Here is a 26,169-nt window from a genome sequence, read left to right as displayed (position 1 = left end):
TATAAGTGTGGGTATATTTCTGGGCTCTCTATTCTGTTCCTTTGATTTGTGTGTCTGTTTTAGTGCCAATACCATACTGTTGTGATCACTGTCACTTTGTAGTATATCCTGAAATCTGGGATTGTGATAACTCCAGCTTGGGTCTTATTTCTCTAGATCACTTTGGCTATTTGAGGTCTTTTGTTGTTCCATACAAATTTTAGCATTATTTGTTCTAATTCTGTGAAAAATGCTCTTGGTGTTTTGATAGAGATTGTATTAAATTTGTAAATTGCTTTGGGTAGTATGGATGTTTTAACAATATTAATTCTTCCAGTCCGTGAGCATGGTATGTATTTCCATTTCTTTGTGTCATCTTTAATTTCTTTCATCAATGTCTTAATAGTTTTCAGAGTACAAGTCTCCCACCTCTTTGGTTAAATTTATTCCTAAGGTATTTTATTATTTTTGGTACATCTGTAAATGAGATTCTTTTTTTCTCAATTTCTCTTTCTGCTACTTCGTTATGGCTATTCATACTCTTGAACTACTTCTTGCTTCAGTTTTGGAAGGTTGTGGTTTTTGAGTGTTTTGTCTGTTTCATAAAAGTCCAATTTATTGGTGTGAAGTTGGGTATGGTATCCCCTAGGAGCCTTTCCAGGGCTAAAGGCTCTATGGTGATGCCTCCATCACTCCTGATGTTGGTGATATGCATTTTCTTTGTTTTATTTTGGATCATTTTTTGTAAGGGTTTTCTTTTTTTTTTTTTTTTTTTTTAATTATTTCAAAGAACCAACTTTTGGCTTTTTTAATATTTTCTTTTTTTCTGTTTTCAATTTCATTGATTTCTGCTTTTCCTTTATTCTACTTACTTTGGGTTCAATTTATAACTTTTTGAGACAGAAGCTTAAATCGCTGATTTTAAATCCTTCTAAGAAGTTTTCCAACATCCACTGAAAGCTATAAATTTTCCTCATGACTGTTCCACTTGCACCCTGCCATTTTTTGCATATTGGTTTGTTTCACTCACTTCAGATTTTTTTGATTCCCTTTATTTAGAATCGTATTTAATTTCCAGATATTTGAGGATTTTCTATTAGCCTTTTGTCATTAATTTCAAATGTCATTTGTTTGAGGACAGAAGATATGTTCTGTATGATTTCAATACTTGAAATTTATTGAGATGTGTTACATTTTTTTAATGTTCTGAATACACTTGAAAGAGTGTATTCAGCAGACAGATGTTGGTTCCATAAATATCAATCAAGTTGAGTTGTTTAAATAGTGTTTATATTCTTACTAATTGTTTTTGTCTTGCTATATTATGGAGATAAATTTGTTAAAACCTACAACTGTGGTTGTCTATTTCTTCTTTTAGTTTTGTCAGTTTTTGCTTAATGAATTTTGAAATTTTGTCAGATATACTTGTTTAGTATTCAGTCTTTTTGTTGGATTGGTGGATTGTTGATGGATTATTATGCATTGTCTGTCTTTATCCTTGGTAACATCCTTGTCTTAAGGTTTACTACTGGCACGATGCATCTTTTTACCAATACCTTTGCTTTTGACGTGTCTGTGCCCTTATATTTCACAGTCTCTTGTAAACAAGATATAGCTGTGTCTTGTTTTTGTTTTTGAATCCAGGCTGACAATCTGCCTTTAAATTAGAGGATTTGGTCTATTTACATTTAATATAATTACTAATATGACTATATTTAAGTCTGCCACCTTGATTATTTTCTATTTTTTCCATTTGATCTTTGTTCCTTTGCTTTTCCTTTCCTGCTTCTATTTTTTTTTTTCATCACAAGATAGATCTTGTGGTGTTATTAGTGGTTATTTTACAGCTGTACCGTCTGATATGGTAGGCACTAGCCACATGTAATTAAGTTTAAAATTCAGTCCTGCATTAGGAGCCACACTGTAGATGCCCAGTAACCACATGTGCCTATTACCATATTGGACAGACAGATTACTGCAGAAATTTCCATCCGATGGCTCTCTATAGATTCAGATCAGGATTTATTTGGAGTCAGAATCACCCAGGGTCAAACGTGAAAAGAGCAACATTTTTCAGAAGACGTGTGTTTCTTTTCCTTTTTAATTTTATTTTAAAAAATTGTTTTTAAGTTTATTTATTTATTTGTAGAGAGAGACAGAGAGTGCCAGCAGGGGTGAATCAGAGAGAGGGAGAGAGAGAATCCCAAGCAGACTCTGCGCCGTCAGCACTGAGCTTGACTGGGGCTCAAACTCACAAACTGCGAGATCATGATCTGAACCAAAATCAGGAGTCAGACACTTAGCTGACTGAGCCACCCAGGCACCCCAAAAGACATGTGTTTCTATTGTGGGCTTATTACTGATAGCTTTGTGTCTGTAGACAGAAGAGATATGCTCTTGGCCTCGGTTTTCTTTTCTAAAGCACGGGGTAGTAATTCCTGCTCTTCTGCTTCATGGAGTGCTTGGGTAAAATGTAGCCCTGTAAAATGGCTAAGTGCTGTGTGAAGGCTAAAGCAGTCTTCAAGAAAACGCACTGAAACCCCGTTGACTGTTCTGTGTTTTGTTTGGTCTTTTAGGTTGCTGACAGAGCTGGAGTCACCTTCCTGGTGGCCCTTTAGCTCCAAGCTTTGGAAAATGCCATCAGAAACAAAGCTTAAGGGAGACGCTTCAACGGCTAGTCCCAAAACTCTTGGGAAGGAAGGGGTAGTGGTCAGAATTCCTGCTGTTGTCTCCCAGAGAACAGCATCCCATGTCAAACCAGGGAGTCTCACTGTCCTAGTGTCTGGACTGGAAATCCATGATTCGAGTTCTGCGCTCATGCACAGGTTCGAAAGAGAAGACGTGGATGACATTAAGGTTCACACGCCCTATGAGATCAGCATCCGCCAGCGGTTCATTGGGAAGCCTGACATAGCCTATCACTTGATATCTGCCAGGATGCCAGAGGCCATCCCCGTTTTGGAGGTGCAGTTCAGCAAAAAGATGGAGGTGTTAGGAGATGCCCTGACACCCAGCAGCACCAAAACCTCCTCCCCAGCAGAGAAGGGCTGCTCCATGTGGCACACAGGTGAGTGACTGCTGGTGCAGGCCCTGCACAAGTCTCCAGAATCATGGTCAAATGCAGCATGCCTGTGGCACATCCATAATTTGAGGCATCGCTTGGAGCAGCTGCTGGTTTCCAGGCACCAGCAACTGTGCATTTGTTAGCAGGTGAGAACAACTTCGGGCCTCTTTCCTTAGTTCCTGCCACCTCGAAGTGGGCAAGTCCCAGACTCAGGTATACCACACACTCAAATGGGAGCCAGGCAGGTTTCTCCAGAGTCTGCTTTCTATCCAGAACAGAGGAGGGCTCCAGGGTAGGTGTTTTCACCTCTTTCCTCTGTGGGACTTAATTGACACTAGCATGCCGGCTCTGCACCCCCGACCTGGGCCCATTCCAGGAATGTGTCTGGGAATCAGAATCCTGGACAACCATGCAGATACATTTTGTGGGTTTGTAGGCCTTGGCAAGGGCCCATGGAGTCCTCCCGCGTGTCTCCATGGAGAGCGTGGGGCTGGATGTATGCCTTTGGACAGCCTGGGACCACCGGACTCCTCAGGCTCACCTTCCTGATGGGTGTCAGTAACATCTCGGTCACGTCTTTAGTCTTTTTTTTCTTTTTAAAAAATTTTTTTACATTTATTTATTTTCTTTCTCTTTTTTTTTTCAATATGAAATTTATTGTCAAATTGGTTTCTATACAACACCCAGTGCTCATCCCAACAGGTGCCCTCCTCAATGCCCATCACCCACTTTCCCCACCCTCCCACTCCCATCAACCCTTAGTTTATTCTCAGTTTTTAAGAGTCTCTTATGGTTTGGCTCCCTCCCTCTCTAACTTTTTTTTTTTTCCTTCCCCTTCCCCATGGTCTTCTGTTAAGTTTCTCAGGATCCACATAAGAGTGAAAACATATGGTATCAGTCTTTTTCTCTATGACTTATTTCACTTAGCATAACACTCTCCAGTTCCATTCACATTGCTACAAAAGGCCATATTTCATTCTTCCTCATTGCCAAGTAGTATTCCATTGTGTATATACCACAATTTCTTTATGCATTCATCAGTTGATGGACATTTAGGCTCTTTCCATAATTTGGCTGTTGAAAATGCTGCTATAAACATTGGGGTACCAGTGCCCCTATGCATCAGCACTCCTGTATCCCTTGGGTAAATTCCTAGCAGTGCTATTGCTGGATCATTGGGTAGATCTATTTTTAATTTTTTTTTTCAGTATGTGAAGTTTATTGTCAAATTGGTTTCCATACAACACCCAGTGCTCATCCCAAAAGGTGCCCTCCTCAATACCCATCACCCACTCTCCCCTCCCTCCCACCCCCCATCAACCCTCAGTTTGTTCTCAGTTTTTAAGAGTCTCTTATGCTTTGGCTGTCTTCCACTATAACCTCTTTTTTTTTTTCTTCCCCTCCCCCATGGGTTTCTGTTAAGTTTCTCAGGATCCACATAAGAATGAAACCATATGGTATCTGTCTTTGTCTGTGTGGCTTATTTCACTTAGCATAACACTCTCCAGTTCCATCCATGTTGCTACAAAGGGCCATATTTCATTCTTTCTCATTGCCATGTAGTACTCCATTATGTATATAAACCACAATTTCTTTATCCATTACTCATCAGTATTTTTAATTTTTTGAGGAACCTCCATACTGTTTTCCAGAGTGGCTGCACCAGTTTATATTCCCACCAACAGTGCAAGAGGGTTCCCGTTTCTCCACATCCCCTCCAGCATCTATAACTCCTGATTTGTTCATTTTAGCCACTCTGACTGGCGTGAGGTGGTATCTCAGTGTGGTTTTGATTTGTATTTCCCTGATGAGAAGTGACATTGAGCATTTTTTCATGTGTCTTTTGGTCATCTTGATGGCTTTTTTGGAAAAGTGTCTATTCATGTCTTCTGCCCGTTTCTTCACTGGATTATTTGTTTTGCAGGTGTGGAGTTTGGTGAGTTCTTTATAGATTTTGGATACTAGCCCTTTGTCTGATATGTGATTTGCAACTATCTTTTCCCATTCCGTAGGTTGCCTTTTAATTTTGTTGATTGTTTCCTTTGCAGTGCAGAAGCTATTTATCTGGATGTGGTCCCAATAGTTCATTTTTGCTTTTAATTCCGTTGCCTTTGGAGATGTGTCAAGTAAGAAATTGCTGCGGCTGAAGTCAGAGAGGTTTTATCCTGCTTTCTCCTCTAGGGCTTTGATGGTTTCCTGTCTCACATTCAGGTCCTGTATCCATTTTGAGTTTATTTTTGTGAATGGTGTAAGAAAGTGGTCTAGTTTCATCCTTCTGCATGTTGCTGTCCAGTTCTCCCAGCACCATTTCTTAAAGACACTGTCTTTGTTGCATTGGATATTCTTTCCTGTTTTGCCAAAGATTAGTTGGCCATCCTTTTGTGGGTCCAATTCTGGAGTCTCTATTCTATTCCATTGGTTATGTGTCTGTTTTTGTACCAATACCATGCTGTCTTGATGATGACAGCTTTGTAGTAGAAGCTGAAGTCTGGGATTGTGATGCCTCCTGCTTTGGTCTTCTTCTTCAGTATTACTTAGGCTATTCGGGATCTTTTGTGGTCCCATACAAATTTTAGGATTGCTTGTTCTAGCTTCTAGAAGAATGCTGGTGCAATTTTGATTGGGATTGCATTGAATGTGTGGATTGCTTTGGTAGTGTTGCCATTTTAACAATATTTATTCTTCCAATCCATGATCATGGAAGGTTTTTCCATTTCTTTGTATCTTCTTCAATTTCCTTCATAAGCTTTCTATAGTTTTCAGCATACAGATTTTTAACATCTTTGGTTAGGGTTTATTCCTAGGTATTTTGTGATTCTTGGTGCAATTGTGAATGGGATTAGTTTCTTTATTTGTCTTTCTGTTGCTTCATTATTAGTGGATAAGAATGCAACTGATTTCTGTACATTACTTTTGTATCCTGCGACTTTGCTGAATTCATGTTATCAGTTCTAGCAGCCTTTTGGTGGAGTCTGTTGGGTTTTCCATGTACAGTATCATGTCATCTGCAAAAAGTGAAAGCTTAACTTCATCGTTGCCAATTTTGATGCCTTTGATTTCATTTTGTTGTCTGATTGCTGATGCTAGAACTTCCAACACTATGTTAAACAACAGCGGTGACAGTGGACATCCCTGTCGTGTTCCTGATCTCAGGGGGAAAGCTCTCAGTTTTCCCCATTGAGGATGATATTAGCTGTGGGCTTTTCATAAATGGCTTTTATGATGTTTAGATATGTTCCTTCTATCCTGACTTTCTCAAGGGTTTTTATTAAGAAAGGATGCTGAATTTTGTCAAATGCTTTTTCTGCATTAATTGACAGGATCATATGGTTCTTATCTTTTCTTTTATTAATGTGATGTATCACATTGATTGATTTGCAAATGTTGAACCAGCCCTGCAGCCCATTAATCACAAACATAAGCAACCTTATTGAGAATGTGGTAATTGTAGGGGACTTTAATACCCCACTTACAGCAATGGATAAATCATCTAGACACAGGATCAATAAAGAAACAAGGGCCCTGAGTGATACATTGGATCAGATGAACTTCACAGATATATTTAGAACTCTGCATCCCAAAGGATCAGAATATACTTTCTTCTCAAGTGCACATGGAACATTCTCCAAGATAGATCACATACTGGGTCACAAAACAGCCCTTCATAAGTATAAAAGAATTGAGATCACACCATGCACACTTTCAGACCACAATGCTATGAAACTTGAAATCAACCACAGGAAAAAGTCTAGAAAACCTCCAAAAGCATGGAGGTTAAAAACACCCTACTAAAGAATGAATGGGTCAACCAGGCAATTAGAGAAGAAATTTAAAAATATATGGAAACAAATGAAAATGAAAATACAACAATCCAAACACTTTGGGAAACAGTGAAGGCAGTCTTGAGAGGAAAATACATTGCAATGCAGGCCTATCCCAAACGCTTTGGGAAACAGTGAAGGCAGTCTTGAGAGGAAAATACATTGCAATGCAGGCCTATCTCAAGGAAGAAGAAAAATCCCAAATACAAAATCTAACAGCACACCTAAAGGAAATAGAAGCAGAGCAGCAAATACACCCCAAACCCAGAAGAAGAAGAGAAATAAGAAAGATCAGAGCAGAAATAAACAATATAGAATCTAAAAAAACCTGTAGAGCAGATCAATGAAACCAAGAGTTGGTTTTTTTGAAAAAATAAACAAAATTGATAAACCTCTAGCCAGGCTTCTCAAAAAGAAAAGGGAGAGGACCCAAACAGATAAAATCATGGGGGAGCCTGGGTGGCTCAGTCGGTTAAGCGGCTGACTTTGGCTCAGGTCATGATCTCACAGTCCGTGAGTTCGAGCCCTGTGTCGGGACCTGTGCTGACAGCTCAGAGCCTGGAGCCTGTTTCAGATTTTATGTCTCCCTCTCTCTCTGCCCCTCCCCTCTTCATGCTGTGTCTCCGTCTCAAAAATAAATAAACGTTAAAAAAAATTGGATAAAATCATGAATGAAAATGGAATTATTAACCAATCCCTCAGAAATACAAGCAATTATCGGGGAATACCATGAAAATTATATGCCAACATACTGGACAACCTGGAAGAAATAGACAAATTCCTAAGCACCCACACACTTCCAAAACTCAAACAGGAAGAAATAGAAAACCTGAACAGACCCATAACCAGCGAAGAAATTGAATCAGTTATCAAAAATCTTCCAACAAGTAAGAATCCAGGACCAGATGGTTTCCCTGTGGAATTCTACCAGACTTTTAAAGCAGAGATAATACCTATCCTTCTCAAGCTGTTCAAAAAAATAGAAAGGAAGGAAAACTTCCAGACTCATTCTATGAAGCCAGCATTACTTTGATTTCCAAACCAGAGACCCAGCAAAAAAAGAACTAAAGGCCAATATCCCTGATGAATATGGATGCAAAAATTCTCAACAAGATACTAGCAAATTGAATTCAACAGCATATAAAAAGAATTACTCACCATGATCAAGTGGGATACATTTATTTATTTTTGAGAGACAGAGCGTGAGCAGGGGCGGGGCAGAGAGAGGGAGACACAGAATCAGAAGCAGGCTCCAGACTCTGAGCTCTCAGCACAGAGCTGGACGCGGGGCTTGAACTCACAAATCGTGAGATCATGACCCTAGCTGAAGTTGGATGCTTAACCGACTAAGCCACCCAGTCGCCCCATGTCTTTAGTCTGTATTTTTGTCTCTGTGAATGATTGTGAGAAGGCGTGTCTCACACCTTTTATTTGTTTTGTGGCCTCACAGGTTTGTCTCTGTGGACTGCCTATCCCGTTTGTTTTTCTACCGTGCTGTTTCTTCATTTGATCTGTAGTAGCACCTTATTTTTTGTAGATATGTATCCCTTGTTGACTTCAGGGGCTACCAGTACCTCTCCCAGATGGTCATTCTCCACCACAGAAATGTTTAATGTTGCTGTGGTCACATCCACCATGTTTCCCCTTCAGTTTGTTTTTGAGTCCAGCTTAAGAAATCCCAGAGTCATAAAGTATCGTATTTTCTAATACTGGTGTTATATGTGATCTTACTTCTATATTATAGCAATTTTTCTGACAGGCCAGTAGTCCTTCCTTATTAACTTTGATTGCCAGGTGTCTGTTAAAGTGAGAGACATGTTTTTACTGTCCTGGTTTCTTTTTTCTCTGAAGTGATTGATTTCAGTGCTAATGTATAACCAATTTCCCTAACACATGAATATTGTGATGTTATTCTAGATGGAAGTTTCAAGAAGAAATGTGCTTAAAAATAGACCTGGTCCCATAAATACCAAGACATTGGGAATGTTAATGTAAAAACTTAATTTAAAAAACGTATTTTTTTGGTGCGCCTAGGTGGCTCGGTTGGTTGAGCATCCAACTTCAGCTCAGGTCGTGATCCTGTGGCTCATGGGTTCGAGTCCCATGTCAGACTTTCTGCTGGCAGAGCCTGGATCCTATTTCAGATTCTGTGTCTCCCTCTCTCTCTGCTCCTCCCTTGCTCGCATGTGTGCACTCTCTCTCTCTCAAATAACAATAAAACATTTAAAAAAAAAAACATATTTTCTTGGTGATCCCAGATTTTTCTTTGGCCCCTCTCTCAAGGCCAGACTTAGAAGCCCATGACAGGGCCAAGGAGGGTAAGCAGTACAAGCCAGCATAAGACCCTGACCCAAGGGGCCTGGGCAGTGAGGGGAGACCAAGGACATGGTGCTGGGCACCCACAGCCCTTGTCCTCGTGGGGCTCCACCACATTCGTGGTTCGTGGGCTTTCTGTTAGAGCTGGCATCTTCAGAGACAGGACATGGCACAGGGGCCAGAGCCCTGCGGCCAGGGTTTGGATCAGGAAGGGCACCAGCCAGGGCTGCTGACCACGGGCCAGACGTCTTCCTCCTCAGGGAAGCCACAGTCACCTACCGTCAGCCATGTCCGCACACACCTCCCGAGCAAGGTCCAGATTCGGGTTGGATTGAGTGATGGGGCCTGTGTTCGTGGAGTGAGTGGAGCCATATCAGGATGACACATGAGTTTTCACCTCAGGACTAACAGCCTGTGCAGATCAAGACGTGGAGTCCTCCCTTGGGGAGGCCACCCTGCCTGCCTGTGAGCTTCTGCAGGTGGTGAGGAGGGAGCTGGGGAAGGAGCTACAGGCCCCGGTTGTGAGCAGAGTGGTGTGTCTGACTTGCTGTGTGTCTCTGTTGTTGGCTGCCGCACCTGAGGTGGAGACCATGGCTGGACATCTCCAGCTGCTGTTGTGATAGAGCCTGTGGCCAGAAGGTGGCAGTGTAGTCACAGGACCCAGAGGAACTTCCCGGAGACCTCTGTAATCCTGTGCAGTGTAGGTGGCCAGCTGGCCCAAGGTGTCTCCAGGGGCTTCGGGAGCCCGGACGACACAGGTGGGCAGTGTCCACCTTGGGGGAAAGCAGCGGAAAAACTGCTGTGTTTGCCTAGCTTCCAGCTTGGGGACAAGCTGCAAGGAGGGTACAGAGTCCCCGTGTCTCAGACACTGATTCCCCTGACGAAACGATGCTCACACACTGTCGCTCTCCCAAGTCCGCGTTTTGTCCACATTCCCTCATGCCTGCTGTCCCCAACCGTGTGTGGTGTCCCATGGGATGTGTCTGTGTGGAGGTTGGCACGTTGTCTTATGTTGTCTCATGATCTTGGGCTGACAGGTTTCAGGAGGACTTCAGAGCAAGGCCCATGCATAGTGTTTTACAGAGTTTTGGGTACTTACTTTCATCTTTGCCAACTGGTCACCTTCTCTGACTGCCTATTTAAGAGGCCCTGGTCACCTGCTCACTCACCAAATGGAGATCTTACCCAGCGCCTGCCCTCAGTGCCCCCTGGTTGGCTGTCCTGCTTCCACACTGGGACATGTACTCCGGACCAGACCTTAATGACCGCATCTCCAGCACCCAGGATGGGCCTGGGTGTCTAGCAGTACACACATCTATGTGACAGTAATGTCCCTGTGCAGGATCGCTGATTTAAGACTCTGGCTCCAGGTGGTAGAGTCCTGATCCCAGGGCGCAGGGACCACAGTGACCACAGACAGACCCTCACCCGTGTGGTCTCTAGGCCACGGGAACCATGCTACCACATATACCCTCCCTGTGTGGTCACTAGGACACAGGTACTCCCTGACCCCAGTGGACCCCCTGGAAGCTGTGTGGCTCTGACCCACTTGATCCCCTCCAAGGACCCATGGGTCCAAGCTGTGTGCTCTATAGTTTTGCACGTTTGCAGAGTACGGTGTTGTGGTTGTAGTTAGTGGAGACTGCTGTTTCCCTCGTTTCCACTCTCTGTCCTGTGCTTCCTGCGTAAGCAGGGGAGGGAGCATCCTCTGATGTTCTCTGGGCCCATCCCTCAGCCATCGTTGAGGTGTTGGGGTCCCAGGGACAAGGAGAATGACCTCTGGAGGCTCTGCTCTGCTCCCAGGTGCAGCTGCTGGGCCTTGCTCTGGGCACACAGTGAGGCTAGGTGTGCGTCCACAGCTGCCCCTCCCAGCCCAGTCGTTGTTCCTAGAAAGTGAAATCATCCGTACATTCCCTTGTACCTTGAACGATTTGTGCTGATTCTGTTTAACTGAGATAATTAATGACTTCAGAGACAGAAACTATTTTGTACTGAAATTGATTTTTCTTCGGAGATATTTCAGAGCATTGAAGTCACTGAGTCAGTGACTCAGGTCTCAGTACAGAGCATGGGGGTGCTAAGCTCTGTGTGGATCCTGGTGACCCATAGCTCTTCATGAAAAATAGCCCTGACTTAGTATATTCCAGGAAGAAAAATTCTGTTTTGGCTTTCTGGTTAAGTAAAAACCCCTTTTGTTACACATTCAGAAGAGGTCAGCAAGCCCTCCAGAATACAGCTGCAGGTGTGTGAGCAGCACTGGAGGCACACAGTGTTGGGCCCCGTGGGCTGCAGTCTTGGACACGCCGGCTGGAGAGGCCCAGCTGCAGAGTGCAGGGGCGGCACGGGACTGCCGGTGTGCAGGTGGAGTGATGCCGGGACAGGTGACGAGGGAAGGTGGTTGCTGCTGGCGTGGCCAAGGGGGGGGAACACGTCGGTGTGATGTGGGACGGGAGCCCCGGGGGACCAGGGAGTGGACACCGAGGAAGAAATTTGCCATAGAACTGCACTCACTGTGTTCCACTGATAACTCTTGTGACATCACGTGTGTCAGCTGGCTTTCTTTTAGGCCAATAACAGCTGTAGACCAGGTTTTCTGTTTTGGCCTCCATTCTTCCAGCCGGGCTCTGATGCTGCTTTTCTGTGGCCCACTTCAGAAAAGTGCTTTTCGTTATGTAACATTGTAGGTGGTGACATCTTTGATCACGTTAAGGCCAAACAGCACTGAATTGCAGCCTATGGAAAGTTCCTTGCTAATTAAAAGCCCTGAGGAAGTTGGAGGAGGATGGGGCTTTGGAGATTTTAGAACACAGGTTGTGAAAGCAATTTCATTGGTTGCAGTCAGCATTTATTTTATTAAAAATGTTTATTTATTTATTTTGAGAGAGAGAGAGAATCCCAGGTAGGCTCCACACTGTCAGCGCAGAGCCTGACATGGGGCTCAAACTCACAAACCACAAGATCATGACCTGAACTGAAATCGAGTTGGATGTTCAACCGACTGAGCCACCCAGGTGCCCCTGGCTTTTTTTTTTTTTTTTTTTTTTTTTTTTTAAAGAATGGAGTAGAAAACCTGATGTGTATGCATGGTTTTGTCTGGGAGGACATTTGGACCCCCTGGATGAGGGTGTGGTGTTCTCCATGGACCCACTATTCATGGGACACACACACAGTGTGCACACACCTGCACAGGGTCTCCTCCAGCAGAGGCCAGCCAAGACCCAGGGTCTTGCCTCCATGCAGCCCCCGCTCTGCCCACACATTCCTGAGTGCTCTCTGTGTGGCCTGGGCCCCTTTCCTCTGCGGGACCCTGAGAAACCTGTGTCTTGTCCTCACCCAGCCTGCACTTGTCCTGGACGAGGCCGTGCTTCCTTTGCTCCTCAGGGAGGATGACTGTGTAAGAGTTATGTGGAGAAACTCAAGTAGCAGGGGAGTCTGTGTATGTGTGGAGCTCGCCCCAGACCAGCATCCTTCTCCTTCCTTTCCTGACTGTGCGTTCATCCGGCTGCTATGATGACTGCTCACCACCTCTGGGGTGGCCCTTCTGTGCCTCCTGTCCCACAGAAGCCAGAGATGCTGGCATCCAAACAGCTGACTCTCGTCCTGTGCACTTTCTGCTCTGCAGCTCCCTAATATAAACGTGGGTATGCCACGTACCTGGATGCTTTGCATGATGGAGAATGGCAGACCACAGACCCTGACCAATGCCCCAGGGCCGCAGATGGAGGTTGGTTGCACCCCACAGGAGGGCCTGTCTGCCCTTCCGCTCCTCAGGAGTTCACCAGGCGCAGGTGTCGGGGGACGGGAGACACCCCTGAGCAGTGCCGGGCCACATGTAGCGCTCTGACTCACCCCCAGCTCGGCGCGGCTGCACACTCAGCTTTGCTTGGCCCAAGCTGCTGGCCATTTCCTGTGCTCTGGAGAACCACAGCGTTGTGTGGGGTAAGACTCGGTGCTGCAGTTTCCAGCAGGGGATTTCCTGGGCGTTTCACCAGGGGTCAGCACATGGTACATCTGATACTCCAAACATATGGTCTTTTCCCCCAGACAAGGATAACGACCACTCGTGGATACAGGGCCTTTCTTCAGATGTTAGGCACAGAACCAGACCTTGACTCTCCAGTCAGAGCAAGGCTAAGGGAGCAGCGTGGACCTGGGGTGGGAGTGAGGCTTGGGCAGCCCCCACCCAGCCCAGCGTAGCAGAGCTCAGGGACAGGGCCCTGCCACACCCACCTCCCCAGCAGGCACAGAGGCTGTGGACCAGTGCGTGTGTGAGAGAGCCCTGACGGCCCTCGAGCCCTCAACATCAGTCCGTGTAAAGTTCTGAATGTTCTTGGGTCATTCGCACCTCCAGGAAGATGTCACGGCTGTTTGACTTTCCTTTCCAGCGTCTGGGCTGATGGACCGGGCCGTGCACCATGAGCCCTGCCCAGGCAGCCAGGACGGCCAGCCACTCCAGCTGCAGACGACCCAGCCGTTCATTTCCGAGGGGGACGCCCAGGAACTGAGACAGGTAATGTGCACTCCCGGTGCCGTGGCGCCTGCAGACATCTCCCTGCTGGTGTACATGGGCCACCGTGCATCTTGCTCTCTGCAGATGCAGAGAGCAGAGAAAGAGTGGTGCTTGTTCTGGGTCCTTGCACTTGGTGACGTGCAGACATGCCAGTGGGCCTGTACACACACGGTCTGCCTGTGGCCGCTCCTGCCTGTTGTACATGTGCAGATATGTGCATACATGTGTACTGTGTTTGTGTGCACTGTGTGTGTGTGCTCTGCATGTGTCTGTATATGTGCATGTGCTTTGTGTGTGTCTGTGTGTGCCTGTACTGCGTGTGTGGTGTGTATGCATGTGTCTGTGTATGTCCGTGTGTGGGCTGTGTGTGCATATGCTGTGTGTGTGTCTGTGTATGTCCATGTGTGTACTCTGTGTGAATGTGCTGTGTGTCTGTAGGTCCATGTGTGTCTGTGTGTGCATGTGCTGTGTGTGTGCTGTGTGTGTATGTGTATGTCCACATGTGTGTGCATGTGTCTATGTATGTCCATGTGTGGGCTGTATGTGTGCATGTGCTGTGCATACGTCTGTGTGCATGTGCTGTATCTGTGTATGTCCACGTGTGTGTGCATGTGCTATCCATGCATCTGTGTGTATGGTGTATGTGCATGTGTCTGTGTATAGGCTGTGTGTGCATGTGCTGTGCATATGTCTGTGTACGTGTGTGTGTGCATGTGCTGTGCATGTGTTTGTATGTCCGTGTGTGTGCTCTGCGTGAGAGTGCTGTGTGTGTGTCTGTGTGTGCATGTGCTTTGTGTGTGTATGTGTATGCATGTGTGTGTGCTATGCGTGTGTATGTGTGTGTGTGTTCTGTGTGTGCATGTGCTGTGCATGTGTCTGTGTGTATGCTGTGTGGGTGTCTGTGTATGTCTACGTGTGTTCTGTGTGTGCATGTGCTGTGCATGCGTCTGTGTGTGTGGTATGTGTGCATGTGTCTATGTATGTCTGTGGGCTGTGTGTATGCATGTACTCTGTGTGTGTCTGTGTATGTCTGTGTGCATGTGCTGTGCATGTGGTGTGTATGCATGTGCCGTGCCTATGTGTATATCTGTGTGTGTGCTATGTGTGCATGTGCTGTGCATGTGTATGTGTATGTCTGCATGTGTGTGCATGTGCTCTGCGTGTGTCTGTGTGTTCATGTGCTGTGTGTCTGTGTATGTCCGTGTGTGTTCTGTATGTGCATGTACTGTGCATGCGTCTGTGTGTGTGCTATGTGTACATGTGCTGTGTGTGTCCGTGTGTTTGCTGTGTGTGTGTATGTCTGTCCATGTATGTGTGCATGTACTCTGCATGTGTGTATGTCTGTGTGCATGTGCTGTGCATGTGTCTGTGTATGTCTGCATATGTGTGCATGTGCTGTGCCGTGTGTATATGTCCGTGTGTGTGCTGTGTGTGCATGTGCTGTGTGTGTGTATGTCTGTGTATGTGTGCATGTACTCTGTGTGTATCTGCGTATGTCTGGGTGCATGTGCTTTGCATGTGGTGTGTGTACATTTGCTGTGCATGTGTCTGTGTATGTCTGCATGTGTGTGCATGTGCTGTGCACGTGTATATGTCTGTGTGTGTGTTGTGTGTTCATGTGCTGTGCATGTGTATGTGTACATCTGCTGTGCATGTATCTGTGTGTGTGCTGTGTGTGCATGTGCTGTGTGCATGTCTGTATGTCCGTGTGTGTGTGTATGTGTGTGTGCAGGTGCCCCACAGGGGTGTATACAACTGAGCATGCTCACTCACCCACATTTCTCTCAAGGGCTTGACACTGGATTCTTGCCTCTTTTTGTCCAGAAGTAGAACTTTAAACAATATTAGACGGAAATATTTTAATTTGTCTTCCTATGTTATTGCTGGACAATAGTGATTTAACTTTTACCTTTTTAAGTAATTTTGAAGCAAATGCCTAGACACCATGCATGTGCACATTGTAGACATGTCAGCACATGTCTGTAGAACGTAAGAACTGGTAGAAACCCCCACACCCTGCCACGCTCACCTGGGTTCACCAGACATCAGTCCTCGTGTTCAGGGAGGTGTGTGTGTGTTTGTGCCGCTCAGGACCCGCACGCGGCCCCACGCAGGACACTCAGCAAAGCGCCTGCGTGTGTACAGCTTCTCTCTGCCCTTCCCATTCACTTCATGGTATATTTGTAGAGAAAACTTGGATTCCCTGGTTCATAGCTAGACACTTTGTCAGACTCAGGCTCTGCTTTGGAGAGGCTATTCCGTCAGTGGCACCTCACTCTTCCACCAGGGCACACAGGAAGACCGTTCGTCTTTTAAACCTGTTTTTAAAGAAGTCCTATTGATGCGTCTGCAGAGGCACGGTCTCCTTTAAGCTGGGCCATTTCCTCCTTGGAAAAAAGGCATTCATCTTTGCTGTGGGATATTTTAAATATGCATGAGCTGTCACTCTTTCCCCTGGTCTAACTTAGTCACTTTCAGTAATGACACATAGGAACGCTGCTTTCTAGCTGCAACCACAAATTCTGCAGGTTACTGACTGCTCCTTGTGACCCGCGTATTGACTGCAGAACACGGCTTCAGGCCTTGAGAAACCCTCATCCTATAACAGACAAGTCCCCGTTCTCCTGAGAGAGGATGAGAGCACACAGGCCTCAGGCTGGGGTGATCGGGGACCCTCTCCCACCCTCCTATGAAGGCATCCCACTGTGTTGTGTTGAGGCCGAGGCAGGAGCGTGACTTTTTGATAGGAAGTGTAGGGATTTCATCTGTTGGTTCTGGTGGCGTCCATGTGGTTTGAAAGGCCCCTTCCAATTTCAAACCAGCAGTCTGTTCCCTAGGTGGTAGAGGTCAGGATGTGAGTAGGATGGGCTCCCGTGCCCTCCTTCCCCATGAGACACTGCGTCCCTGGGGTTAGTCCTGACCGTTGTCCACAGGTGACCAAGCCGTGAGTCAGGACACCAGTTGCAGGGCGGGGAAGCAATGACCCCTGGGTGGTGGGGCTGGGGAGCACTGCAGGAGAGCAGGGCTCTGCACCAGCCAGCTGCCTCCCCCCCTGCAGGGAGGGCCCAGCTCCACAGGACCTCGTCCTCTAGAGGTGAAACACATGTTTCATATTTAGACAAGAATTCTTAGCTGTAGTTGAAGCTCAAGCGAAAGTAGGAATGAGGTAAATTTCTGGGGAAAACAGAAATGCAAGACCCACCCCCCCAGCCCCCTCCCGTTCAGCTGTGGTTTCTGTGGCAGATGCCGTTACAGTTGTTACGTGGAAAGCAGTTCGGATGCTGACAGAGACGACCGGCTGTGGTTTCCCCGGGGCCAGCGTGCTCAGCGCAGCGGGCCAGCTCTCACCACGGCGGCCACTGTCCACGGGGACTGGAAGAGGCACCGGATTCCCTGGACGGGTTTGGCAGAGCGCCGTGAACCATGTCTCGCGTCTGATGCGCTGGCCTTTCCTGCCTTGGGACTGCGGCCTGTTTGTCAGGACAGCAGTGTCCGCTGCCTGCTGGATGCAGTTCTCCCCTCGCTGGGAGTTTTCTCCATCATGTCTTAACCCCCACTGCCCTGTCTGCTCCTGATCTAGCTTTCCCCGCTGACCGTGGTACAGGGACCGCAGCCTGACGTGTAGCTACAGACGTGGCAAAGGAGGGTTCACCAGATGCTCCTGCCCTTCCTATAACGGGGTGCAGGGTGAGGACCTGGCCTGTGAGCTCACGGTCCCCATTCTGGGGGCGGGGGTGAGGACCCGGGCTGTGAGGTCACGGTCCCCGTACTGGTACTGCGGGGTGATGAGGACCCGGGCTATGAGGTCATAGTCCCCTTTCTGAGGGTGCGGGGGGAGGACCCAGGCTGTGAGCTCATGGTCCCCGTTCTGTGGGTGCAGGGTGAAGACCTGGGCTGTGAGGTCACGGTCCCCGTATTGGGAGTGTGGGGTGATGAGGACCCGGGCTGTGAGCACACGGTCCCCTTTCTGGGGGTACAGGGTGAGGACCCGGGCTGTGAGCTCATGGTCCCCATTCTGAGGGTGTGGGGTGAGGACCCAGGCTGTAAGGTCTCGGTCCCCATTCTGGGGGTGCGGGGTGAGGACCCGGGCTGTGAGGTCACAGTCCCCATACTGGGGGTGAGGGGTGAGAACCCAGGCTGTGAGGTCACGGTCCCCATACTGGGGGTGAGGGGTGAGGACCCGGGCTGTGAGGTCACAGTCCCCATACTGGGGATGCGGGGTGAGGACCCAGACTGTGAGGTTACGGCCCCTGTTCTAGGGGTGTGGGGTGAGGACCCGGGCTGTGAGGTCACGGTTCCCGTTCTCAAGGTGCAGGGTGAGGACCCGGGCTGTGAGGTCATGGTCCCCATACTGGGGGTGAGGGTGAGGACCCGGGTTGTGAGGTCATGGTCCCCGTACTGGGGGTGCAGGGTGAGGACCTGGGCTGTGAGCTCATGGTCCCCTTTCTGGGGGCGTGGGGTGAGGACCCAGGCTGTGAGGTCTTGGTCCCCATTCTGGGGGTACAGGGTGAGGACTCGGGATATGAGATCCCGGTGAGATCATGGAGGGGCATTGGCGCAGGCAGGCAGGCAGGCACCTTGCTGGACTGGGCTCTGCTCGGGGACGGGAACTGCTGGTGTCCTTCTTGCTGGCCAGGAGGCTGGATTCAGTGCCCTGAGCTGTTTGGAGTGACTGCTGATGTTTGAGCAGTGGGTGCTGAACTCATTTCAGGTTTCTACCCTTCCCCCCTGCCCATTCTCTTACTGTCCTGTATCTTCCCCTGAACCTTCCAAGTCATTTTCATCACTTATGGGAAAAGCAGTGCTGCTTTGTGGGGTACGGGAGGTTACAATGCCACTCGTATTTATGGTTTTGATGCCAGTCCAGATACTACTGGTGAGTTAGGCCCCTCTTTTCAGTATCTGTTACTTTGTAAGTTATTAAAAATGCCCCGACATCATGTCCTGTGTCACTTGTGTGAAACCTAAGAAGAGCCTTGGAAACCTCTGACATCCCTGACCGTCGACATCTCAGTGAGAAGACAGGTGTCCTGGGATGGGCCCTGCACTGGGAACTAGGGTCCTAGCTCTGGCCCGCCTGCTGCAGCTTCATGCCCTCCCTCCTATGCTGCCCCCTGAAATCGCTGGCCATGGTGATCGGCCCCAGGGCATCGCCAGGACGCAGCTGGGCTTTGAGGAGGGGCAGCTCCCTTGCAGTCTGGGTGGTTGGGAACGCATTGTGCCCCTTCCACTGCCCCAGAGACGTGGATGGGGAGGCAGTGCCGCAGACAGATTCTAGAATGTGCCAGCCCCAACTAGAGCAGCTGCTGGGCTGCTTGGAGGGAAGAGTGCTAGAGACAGGAGCTCAGGGAGGGAGGAGCATGGTTGTGGGGGTGGGGGGAAAGGGGAGTAGCATGGGAGAGAGGAGCTTGAGGAAGGAGCTCAGGGGCAGGAGCAGAGGTGAGGGGGCAGAGCGCAGGACAGGGGACGGCAGGAGTGGGTAGGGTCAGGAGCAGGTATTGGGGAACAGGAGCAGGGGCTATAGAGCCTGGGTTGAGGGCAGGAGCAGGAGTGAGGGGGGCAGGAGCTGTCGGGGAGCAGGGTGGAGTGTGGAGTGGGGTGGGGTGGGGAGGACAGGAGGTGGGGGGAGCAGGGTGGAGCGTGGGGTGGGGTTGGGAGGGCAGGAGCAATTACGAGGGAGGGTAGGAGCTGGAGGGGCAGGGTGGAGCGGGGGCTGCGGTGGGGTGGGCAGGGCAGGAGCAGGGGGAGCCGGGCAGGAGTGTATGCTTTCCTCTTGCCTCAACTCCAAGGGAACCCCACACCTTAAAGTGCAGACATTTCAGGATGGCGCGCCTTGGCACTTTACCCCGTGTGTGCTGTTGTAGTGAACACTCATCATGTAAGTGTGCGGTTGTGTCCAAGTCCCGTACAGCGTCAGCTCCCGGCCGTGGCCCTCCTGTGCTGCTCCTTGAGGTCACCTGCTCTGGGAACCTCCTTCGGGTGCAGTCACCTGTGTGTCCATCCACGCTAGGCTTTCCTCGCTGCGCACCGAGCTTTCCGGCTGATGGTCTTGAAGCACCTGCACTTTCCTTTCTGCAGCCAAGTACACAGTGTGTGGATGGCCCACGTGTGTGCATTCACTGTGTCTGTATGTCTGGGCCCCACTGCCACTCCCAGGTCCCAGGGTCACTCCCCCTGTAGTATTTTCCACACACTCCTCCCCACGCTGGTGTGGGGAGCTGTGAGTCCTCCTGCCTCAGTCTCCTTCTCTAGGGTTGCTTTGGCCCTGAAGGGCTCGTTGCAATTCCAGACAGATTGGAGGAGGGATTGGAGATTCCTCCTCCTTCTGGGGAGGAAGAAAGGCTTCTGGAAATTTGACACGGATTGTGGTGAATGTGTAGGTCACTTTGGGACGCACCGCCATCTTGCAGCCCAGGAACACGGACACACTTCCCTAGTTAGGTCTTGAACATGTCTCCGTGTGGGATGCAGGTCTTAGGCCTTTACCTCTATTTTCTTGCATTCTGGGGTGAGTCCTACTTGGATCCCATGGTGACCTGATGGTGGGCTGGTGCCCAGAGCCCCCCCTAGTCCTGGGCGGCGTTCCGTGTGCCTGCCCTGCCTGGACCCTGAGTTGGACAGGCCGGTCGGCCCACTTTGAGGACTGAGGGATCCCTGAACGCAGCTGCCCGTGTCTCACTGTTGGGATAGGATCCTAGTGAGTCCACTTCTCCACCCGCTGCACAGGGAGGCGGTCTTGAGGAGGGGCCTCCCTAGAAGAGAACCCTGTGCTGCTGTCCACAGACAGCCCTCAGGGCCTCGAGGAATGCAGCAGAACGGACAAGGTGGGACATGGGGGTGGTCTATGAGTGCTGAATGTGACAGATCGTAGCCTAGAATGTTCTTTACAGCCTCCAGAGCTTTGGCTGTGCTGGAGGCCAGTGTTTCCCTCTTTACCTTCTCTATAGCATATTAATGGCCCCAACTGGAAGAACTATTTGGACTTGCAGACAGCTTGATTTATCCCAGCTCTGTTCTTAAATGGTTACTAATTTCTCACTGCAAGAAAATTCACAGTTTTTCAGTGAGTCAGCTTAATAACAAGATCAGGGCAGACAGTCTCACTAATACTAAACTCACTTTAGGTACTTAATATTGATGTAGTGGTACTCTGAATCCTGGGGTTTTATCATGAGGCAGAACAAGGCATTTTCTTCTTCAGACGGTGAGTTAGCACATTGCAGATGTTGTGCACACGTGAAGGTCCATCCTTCTGTGCTCTGTGTCCCTCCCCTGCCACAGTGACGTGGTCGGAGCCGGAGGCTGGACAACCAGGGCCCTGGAGGCTCACAGCGGAGCTGGGCCTCTGCCTCCTCCCTCTGATTCTCACACCTTGACAGCTTGTGGTAAGGAGCTTACATTGAAACACACATGTTTATAAGTGGACCTTCCTTGCTGGATGAGCTGCTTTTCCATCATTTATTATAAACAGAATGAAAGTGTCATCTGTGCCACTATCTCGCGGTCTGTGGTGTCGGGAGGTACAGGCCATCCTGGCATATGGCCAGTACAGAGAGAGCACAGTAACTTCTCTGCCCTGGGGACCACGTGGCGTCACCCGCTGCTGGCCCGAGCCATCCAGGCATCTCTCCTGGTTGTTGAAGCTGCCGAGTGGGCCCAGTGCCCTGCCGGAGGGGACCGAGCTTTCCCGGCAGTGCCTGTTTGTGTCTGTCTGTGCCTCGCCTGTGCTGTGTGCACCGTGTGTTTCTCTGTAGTTTACGAAAGTTGCTTCCTCCCAAAACTCAGTGTGCTTTTACTCAGGTCATTTCTGTGTAGGTTCACATGTGTCCAGGAAGATGGCTTGTCACTGGGGCAGGGACCTGAGGACGAGCTGTGGAGCCGGGTTGAGGCAGTGCCCAGGGATGGTTCCTCTGAGCGGCCTGCTGATCCTTCAGAGACTGGCAGCATGAGACATTGCTGACGAGACAGCTTGTCATCCTGGGCCACAGCAGTAACAACTGTTCAGGTTTGGCCAGACTTGCTACTCCCCATTCTTTCCACCCTGTGTTCTGTGGAATGCACATGGTGCCGCTTAGTGTCTCCAGCCCCTTTCTTAAAGGGAAAGAACACCACACCAGCATGCGAGGCACACTCTTAGCCTGACAGTGTCCTCAGTAATTTTATTGGCAGACATGGTGGCTGTGAAGGGCACTCGTATTTCTGCAGTATCAGTTCATTTCAAGCACAGTTTTGGCGGGCCGGCCAGGGTCTCCTCACGGACTGCACAGAAGGCGTCTCAGAGAGACATTTTCAGAGTCCAGCAAGTCAACAGGAATGTGCCGTGTTTGGACTGCACACTCAACAGAATGCTCCGCGTTTGCGGGCGAGTCAGTCGGTCCTGGATCCCGGCAAGAGGCATGCACTGGGCCACAAAGGGGCGCGGCCCTGTTGGGAGAGCTGTCACGTGGTGGGGTGGTCTTGTGCTCCCTGGCACGATGGCCATGGGCCACATGTAGCCGCCGAGCACTGGAAGTGTGGCTTATCCAGCTTGAGGTGTGCTGGGAGTACACCATTCGGCAATTGATGAAAGCATGTGTCTCGTTAGTGTTGTTCGCGTTGACCTCACACTGAAGTGAGAATATCTTGGTTTGATGGGGTAAAATAGGGTGCACTGTTGACAGTCATAATACTTACCGTTTTTACTGTTGAAAATGTGCACATTAGAAAATTTCAAGTCCCAGCTGTGGCTCTCCACAGGCAGGACATCTGCCATAGCTGCTCAGGGCTACGAGAGCAGGCCTGGGTCCTAACCCCCTTGCATGGCTGTGTGAGTGCTATGACCTGGGTCATCACACCATGACCCCTGTGGGCTCATCACATCAGGGCTGCACTGACTGGCCCTGAGCTTAGGGTCTTGGGCAAGCTCCTGGGCCTGGTTTGAGACACAGCTAGTTTGAAGGCTCTTAGAGACCAGTTGGGGTGCATGGCAGGGGACCCACAGTCCTTACCCAGATCTGGGCTGACCGGGATGAGGTCGTGGGTGTGCGCTTCGGCCCCCAGAGTCACACGTCTGTGTGAGCGTGCGGGCACGGGGTGGAAGGAGGCCGGATGCTCAAGTGCCACAGCGTTACTAGCAGTGCTTGTCTGACAGCACCAGCTGGGTTTGGGTTCAGGACAACATACTTCCTTTTCTAGTTCTGTGTCCTGTGTGCTTGCCCAGTGAGATCTGGCCAGTAGCTGCCTTACTAAAAGCCCATGCCATCAGCACAGGTGCACCTGTGCCTGCTCACAGTGCAGATCCTGCTGGTCCTGGAAGATGCTTGGTGGGGTTGACAGGGACATAGATGGCCCAGCACAGGGTGTCCCCTCGTGGGTGTGGAATTGGGTGCACATGGGTAGTACAGGCCAGCCCGCCGGGGACGTGGTGTGTGCATACCTCCTGGAGCACCGCATTGGTGCACTCAAGGTGGAGGCCTGCTGGGAGGGGTGGTTGGTGGGAGAGGGACCTGCCTCACACGGTGCTGAGCGGTGACTGTTTATTGTGCTGTTTGGGCCTCAGCCATGTGAGGTCATAGGAACGCGATGGAAAAGACCTCCTGTATTAGGTCATCCAGCCCGTCCCTCAGAGCCGACTGACCCCACAGTATACTTTCCAGAGCTCCGTCCAGTTTTTCCAGTGACTCAGCGGCTCCCAGAGGGCGCGCAAGGCTGGTGTCTGAGCCTGCTACCTAGGGTCAGGATTTGTTGTTCCGTGCCTGGACGGGGCTCCCGGGGGTGATGCTGGGCTCGCAGAGAGGTGAGGGGCCCAGCCTGCCTCTGTCACAGCGACCTCCGCGCTCCTCACCGCCAGCCCCTCCACGAAGCGGGCTGTCGCAGTGCTCCTGCAGCTGAGCCTCCAGGACTTGGCGGGCGCGCCTCACATGGCGCTTTATAGTTTTGACAGCTTGCTCCCATTTGTGAGCTCATTCCGGCCTCACCGCTCCTGAGGAAGGAGCTGATCTGCTCATCCTCCCGGCCACCTCCCTGCCTCCATTCTCTTCCTCGTGTGGCAGCCAGCAGTGCAGGGTGGCTTCTTGAGACACCTCCCGAGACGTCACCTGGGGACTGGTGTGCTGTCCCTGAGGTGTGGCCAGTCCTAGGCTGTGGTGTCACCTGGTGGTGCCAGTGGGGGTGATATCAGTGCGCGGTATGGCGCCCTGTGGGGTCCCCGCTCTATCCCCTGGGCCAGTCACTGCTGACACTCGTCCCTGCATGACCAAGGACTTAGAAGTCATCTGTGGGCCATGGACCCGCTGGGAGAGGGCAGACAGGCACCCCGTGCTCCTCAACGATTCACATTCTGCAGGCCCTTTGTCCTGACCCGACTTTCCCTGAAACTGGCATTAACATTTATTGCAGGTAGTTGGTCATTAAGATTTCTCTTAAAATCATTCCTTTTTGTTGTCAGCTTGAGGATATTAAAGTTTTAAAGCCAGGCTCAGCACGCACGTAGTTAAAGTACCTTTCACAATGCAAGTAGTCTCGGTAGAATTGCAGTAAAACGCCTGCTCTTACAGCGTGTGAGACTTTGGACGTGTGACTGAGCCACAGAAATGGGGCGAGGGGCCACCATCCAGCCTGTCAGTGTCCCTCCTCCCCTCTCAGCCCGCAGGATTGTGCTCCACGATCTCACCTCCCTTGGGTGCTTTGTATGTGAAATGTTTCAAACACAAAGGAGAAAGTGGTTTGGCTTTTCTTTGTAAATCCTGTGTTTCCAGCTAGTCTGGGTTCGGTCCTTGGGTGCAGACAGGTACTGAAGACAGTGACTGTACAGACCCCAGGCTGCATTGTCAACTCCAGCCTGCTGCCCGCCCTGGGGGTCAATGCTGCTGAGTGGCCCAGCTGAGACCCAGACCCAGGACTGGAGGGCAAAGTGTTCATCACCCCTACCGACTCACAACATTTCCTAAGCACTATAAACGTGACGGGAAGATACACTGTTTTTGAGAGTTTGAAGAAAGGCATCCCCCCCTGCCACATGTGCCTCTCTTGCAGATCCTGAGGAAACTCAAAGGTCTTGCCCTGGACACCGAGGCAGAGCTGGAGAGGCAGGACGAGGCCCTGGATGACATCACCGCCGCCGTGGACCGGACCACCCTAACCATCGACAAGCACAATCGGAGGGCAAAGAAATTGACTTAGAGGGACAAGAAAGCATGACAGTCACTTCCCTGAGTGCTTTGTTCTCAACACCTGCACGCTTCCTTGACCAGAAAGCCCGGGAAGTTGGGTCCAGGGCTAGGCGGTACCTGGAGGCCTTGCCCTGGGAGGTGCAGGCCTGCCTGGGCTGTAGGGGCCTGGCTCCCTGTGCACTGTGATGCTGACCATGGCCCCCAGGGGGGAGGAGAAGCTCCAGGAGGCCTGCACCCCCATGGTGGCCCCAGCTCCTCTTGCTCCCACCTGTCCTGGGCCCTGATTCCCTGCTCCCTACCCTTACTCCCCTCACTCCTCCCCCCCACTCTCCCCCTTCTCCCCCCTCTCTCCTCCCCCCACTCCCCCCACTCCCCCCACTGCCCCCTGCTCCCCCCCACCCCACTCCCTGCCCTCCCTCCCCATTCCTCCTCCCTGCAGGGCTCCCCCCTACCCACTCCCCCCTCCTTGCAGGCCACTCCCCTTTCATACTTGAGCCCCTTGGAGCCTGGAGAGCAGCTGGAAGCTGACCCCAGTGCTCAAGGCTGCTTTGCATGGCCAGCAGCACAGCTAGCAGAGTCTTCATTGTTTCTCTGTCCTTGCTTGGTGCAAAAGGGCAATTTAAGTCTCTGGTAAAGAAGTCTGCTGATTTTTGACTCTGCCCCCCTAACTCTGTGTGCTATGTGAGCAGAGCCCCTTCTGCAGGACCACATTCAGGCCCGAGACCCCCCCCGCCTCTGGGCCACTGTGCGTGGGCCCCAGTGCCCTCAGTCTGTCCTTCTCTGGGGACAGGCCAGTTCCTTCCTGGTTGTGCTGTGATTTTCTACCCGAAGTCTAGTACATCTGGAGGTCATCCTATAAACACCTGAAATGTTCCCCTGCCCAGTTTTTAGCCAAGTGTGAAAATAATACATATTGCACCTATTTTAAAAAGTGTCGATTTTTTCTTTAGGTGCCCCATTTCTGCCCAGAAATAGAAGAGATACCGTAGTTTTTGAATGTATTTTGAAGATACATGTTGATGCTGCTTTCTGCTTGGGATCCCAGTGGGAGGGCCCCTCAGGAAAGGATGGGGGCAGAGTGTGGAAGTGGGTGAGCCCTTCTCTCACAGGCTGGGCCACCTGCAGACTGCTTTGGAATAGGCTCTCCTGTGGCTGTCCTCTGACTGTGCAGGTATAGTGCTAATTTTCTGGGGCTGCTAATGAAGTACAAGTGGGGGGCCTAGGACAGCAGGCTTTGTTCTCTCCCAGGTCTGGAGGCCAGGAGACTGAGGTCAAGGTGTCACAGGGCCATGCTTCCTCTGAAGGCTCCAGGAGGATCTCTCCTGCCTC

The 26,169-nt window shown here is 50.0% G+C and overlaps 1 protein-coding gene across 4 annotated transcripts in view; it reads left to right on the top strand.

Moving 5' to 3' along the window:
* Positions 1-24,874, top strand: part of SNAP47 (synaptosome associated protein 47) — a 50,976-nt gene extending 26,102 nt beyond the window's left edge. For 2 of the 4 annotated variants that reach the window (XM_007093450.3, XM_042981353.1), the window contains exons 3-5: positions 2,556-3,046; positions 13,566-13,690; positions 24,704-24,874. In XM_007093450.3, coding sequence (XP_007093512.2) covers positions 2,556-3,046; positions 13,566-13,690; positions 24,704-24,850 — 763 coding nt within the window. In that variant the 3' untranslated portion in view covers positions 24,851-24,874. Of the gene's footprint in view, positions 1-2,555; positions 3,047-13,565; positions 13,691-16,933; positions 17,248-24,703 lie in introns of those variants that run through there. The other 2 variants (XM_042981359.1, XM_042981370.1) reach the window with 2 other exon arrangements.
* Positions 24,875-26,169: the final 1,295 nt, after the last annotated feature.

This window comes from Panthera tigris, chromosome A1 (genome assembly GCF_018350195.1).
Source record: "Panthera tigris isolate Pti1 chromosome A1, P.tigris_Pti1_mat1.1, whole genome shotgun sequence".
NCBI classification, from domain to species: Eukaryota; Metazoa; Chordata; class Mammalia; order Carnivora; family Felidae; genus Panthera; species Panthera tigris.
Note: the sequence above shows the minus strand (reverse complement) of the source record. Positions and strands in the feature narration are given on the sequence as shown.